General features: G+C 49.3%; 1 protein-coding gene across 2 annotated transcripts; it reads right to left on the bottom strand.

The window, feature by feature from the left end:
- Positions 1-543: 543 nt before the first annotated feature.
- On the bottom strand, positions 544-3,486 carry LOC133917514 (nudix hydrolase 12, mitochondrial-like). Of its 2 annotated transcripts, XM_062361401.1 has the most exons (6): positions 3,206-3,486; positions 3,000-3,081; positions 2,710-2,836; positions 2,525-2,608; positions 1,369-1,518; positions 544-1,272 (listed from the first exon to the last, which is right to left on the bottom strand). In XM_062361401.1, the coding sequence occupies exons 2-6, from the start codon at positions 3,074-3,076 to the stop codon at positions 1,093-1,095; spliced, it is 618 nt and encodes a 205-aa protein (XP_062217385.1). In that variant the 5' UTR covers positions 3,077-3,081; positions 3,206-3,486; the 3' UTR covers positions 544-1,092. The 2 variants fall into 2 exon arrangements, with proteins under 2 accessions (XP_062217385.1, XP_062217384.1); XM_062361400.1 differs by having other exon boundaries at positions 546-1,272; positions 3,000-3,486.
- Between the last annotated feature and the right edge of the window lie 492 nt (positions 3,487-3,978).

Raw genomic sequence — 3,978 nt, 5'->3', positions numbered from 1 at the left:
TAAACCATCCATCCCCTGCAGTTGTGTAGCGCTTGAGTAAACTGAAGGAGTAAGGTAACTCAGTTCACACCATTTCACCACTTCAAGAAAGTCGATGTAATGGTACCAAGGTCATTCACAGAAACAAGGCATGGATAAGTCACCATGCCATTTTCACATATTACACTGGATTGATCATGCAAGTGGAAAGTTTCGTCCTGACCTCTGAAGCCAACCAATACCATGTCGTGGATGGGAAATGCCTGCAACCGGGGGCTCCTGGATCCTCTTACTTAGAAACTGTGCAGTTGTTACTGGACAACAGTTGCAGGTGCTTAAGACTTGTCACTAACTGCTCACAAAAAAATTAAGAAAATTGTTTTCACTGCCCTATTTAAGAAAATTTTTAAACTGGCAAATAAAACCCTCCGATGAACTTGTTTTTCACCCCAGTGACTATCTATCATCTCTAGCTTATTTTCTAGCACTCTATTTTCAGTAAACCGAAGGAGTAAGGTAACTCTATTCACAACATTTCATGATTTTCACCTCATCAAGAAGTAAGTACATGTAAGGATATTAAGGGCATTTACAGACACAAGGCATGGACAAGTCGTCATCCCATTTTAACATTTTTTTTTTACCGGGACCTCTTTTACCCGGAGGCTTCATTGGAGCCTTTTTACAAGAGGTGGGTGCGGGGATGGGGGATCGAGCCCCGTCGGCTTCAACTTGCTCATGAGTCTTGCCACTGGGCTACCATGCCCTCCGCAGCATTGGATTACACTGGAACCCCCAGTGATCAGCCGGCATTGGATTGATCAAGCAAATGGGCTGTTTCACCCTGACCTCTGAAGCGAACCAATTCCATGTTACTTGATGCTTGCTGCAACTGGTTGTGCCACACGAGACAACGTTACAGGACAACTCTTACAGGTACTGAAGCCTCATCACTAACTTCTTAGAAAAGAGAAGGTGGTCTAAACAAGTGATTACTGATTGGAGAATCTGATTTTGTTTTCTTCTGGTTGCCATGTTTGCAGTTGAAGGCGGGGGAGGCAGATTACTAGCTACGTTCATCAGTTATCCACAGCAGCAGCAGCCACCATCTGATCAGCACAGCGTAACGGCGCCATCTGAAGTCGCCTGGAGCATCATGTACATGCCGGCCTGGTCGGTCAGCTCCTGCGCCGCCTCCACCAGCTCGATCACCGATAGCCGCTCCAGCAGCGCCGTGAGCGCCTCGCGCATCCAGTCGTACCGGCAGAGCTGGTAGGCTTCGGCTGGGGAGACCTGTTTCAGTGATCATTGTTCAACAGCAACGTAACGCTAGTCAGTTTAGTGTCTGAATTCTAGTAGGGAGTTGGCACTGATGCAGCGGTTACGCACCCATCGCCGGCTGTGGGTGGCCTGCTCCGGCCATGACTCGAGCTCCTGGGTGACCTCCATGGCGAAGATGTAGCCCTTGCAGGCTCCCCTGGGGCTGTTGCTGTTCTGGCTGCTCTTGCTCTTGAACACCCAGTGTCCCAAGGCAGCTCTCTGGTTCAGCAACAGTAAGCAAATGGCAATGATTAGTGAACTGAATGTTGCAAGTTGCATGACCCATACAGATTCATAATTCAGATTAGCAGCTATATATGCACACCTTGTATGGCATACTTGTATTGAGGAACAGCAATATTAATGATACAAATGCATCAGCAACACAAGACCAATTAAATGGGTGCAGGGCTACTGTAGGAAACACTCCACATGCATAGTGGTTGGGGCCGAGATAAAAATAGCTACCTATTGACTCGGATCCGGAGGAAATTAATTCCGGCGACAAGCCGGCCAAGGAACGAAGTATGGAAGAAGTAGGGGGAACAATAATACAGTTTACACGGAGATCTTCCCCAACTAGAAAATCACAATGATTCAGGGATATCACCTTACAAAAATGCGGCTAATGATACGATTTATCCCCCAACTCATTGCGCGCTATAATACTTATTTGGTTGGTTAGACTCGGCACCAATGTTTTGCAAACCACCAAATAGGGTGATGCTGCTATTTGCTAGAGAAGCTCTTGCTCGGAGAATGCAATGCGTATAGAGAGAAACTTCCCTGTCCCTTTTCCTGTCAAGCATGATCCTTGAGGCTGTTCGCTACCGGTTAATGAAACTTGTCTGAGTGGAGATGTTAACCTCACCCTAGATTACCATTAGTGAGCTTTCAAGGTGACAAATCAATTGGACAATAGCTCCAAATTGCGGCACTAATTTACTGCAGAAATCAGGATTTTCCCAGAGAAACGACACCGAATAGGCGTTTGCCACAGACTTTTCGGTGTTCAGACATTTGAGGCACTTATCACACAACGCGACGTAGGTCAGCATCATTTGTATAATAACATGCTCAAGAATCAAATCTACTGGCTGTAAGAACGTTGGAGTTCAGAGCCGGGAACTACGACTGTTACTGAATGCCACGAGATATTAGCAAGTAGAAGAACAATAAAAATGGACGTCTAGCCATGAGATGGCAGGGTGAAGGCATTGATTACGTTGATGATGCCCTTGACGCCGGCCTCCTCCATGACCTCGCGGCATGCTGCCTGGTAGACGTCCTCGTCGTCCTCCCACCCGCCCTGCCAGGAACGAACAGCAGCGGGTCGACCAGTGTCAGCGCTGCTGCGCGCACGCGTTCAGAATGACTTGGCATGCAGACCGGCGGCGGCGTTGCAGTTACCTTTGGGAAGACCATGTCGGCCCGGTTAGGCGTGGAGATCATGAGCACCTCCACCTCCGCCGCGTCGTCGCCGAGGCTGCTGCACGGGTTGCCCTCCTTGTCCTTCTTCACCCGGTACGGCACGCACCTGCCCATGAAGAAAAAAAATGAGTCAGCAAATTAAAGGGAGGGCAAGAAATGGACGCGAAGCAAGGACGTGTTGCATTCGCAGCATTCGAGAACGCTGAAGAAATTCAGGGAAGAAATCACAGTATATTTGACTAGAATCCAAGAAAGGCACCGGCACTGACCCTGCGACGAGGCGGTACTCGTTGTCGTAGCGCTGCCTGAGCCGGCCCTTCCTGGCGGCCACCTTGTCGGACGACATGATCGCTGAGCACACGCAGGCAACGCCGGACATGTGAGCACGCACCAAGCTAGCTCCGGAGCCACAGGAAAGGAGGAGAAGAACACGGCAAGAAGACGAGCCGCAGCGACAGGAAAGCAAAGCACTCACCTTGCCTTATAAATAGCAAGTAGAATTAAAAGGACAGGAGCAGGAGGCGGCGCAAGGCAAAACTGCTGCCCGCGACGCGACGCGAGGCCGGGCGGGTAATGGCGGCAATGACGCCACAATCTTATCCCCACCCAAGAAAAGAAAAGCCACGAACCGGAGCTGCTGAAGCGATGAAGGAAGATACAAGAAACAGGGGGCCTGTGCGATTGGCTGGCTAAGCATTTGAAGAAGAGGGATGGGTGTGGTGATGGGCGCCTATAAATGGCGCGCTCTGCGTTCGCGCCAGATTTATGGGCGCGAGGAGGGGAGAGAGAGAGGCCAACGTGACCTGCCTGTCATTGCCATTGCCTGCCACCACCGACCGCCCGCGACCGTCTCCCAGCCCGACCCCAAAAATGGAACAGGAGAAATCGTGCTCTGCTTCTGGCTTCTCCTCGTGGATGAATCGGTAAATATGGGGGCAGGATGACACAGACAGAAGGTGACTTTTTAAGCTGATGAAACTGGCATTCACCTCGAGCCGACATACTACTAGACCAGAGAAATACAGGTGCCGACTCCACAGGAATGATCTCAATAAAGCACTTTTGTACTTTTCGGGTGACATTAAAAAATCTTTTAGGGTTCGTTTGGATGTTAAAATTGAATTGGGTCTGTGAAAATTGAGGCCCAATTCCAAATCAAGCTGAATTGGAAATGATCTGTTATTCCAATTTGGATGTTTGGATGGTACTTGAAATTGTCTGTTAGAATCCATTCAACTTTCCAATTCC

The sequence above is a fragment of the Phragmites australis genome, chromosome 5 (assembly GCF_958298935.1).
Source record: "Phragmites australis chromosome 5, lpPhrAust1.1, whole genome shotgun sequence".
Classification (NCBI taxonomy): Eukaryota; Viridiplantae; Streptophyta; class Magnoliopsida; order Poales; family Poaceae; genus Phragmites; species Phragmites australis.
This window is presented reverse-complemented; position numbering and strand designations above follow the sequence as displayed.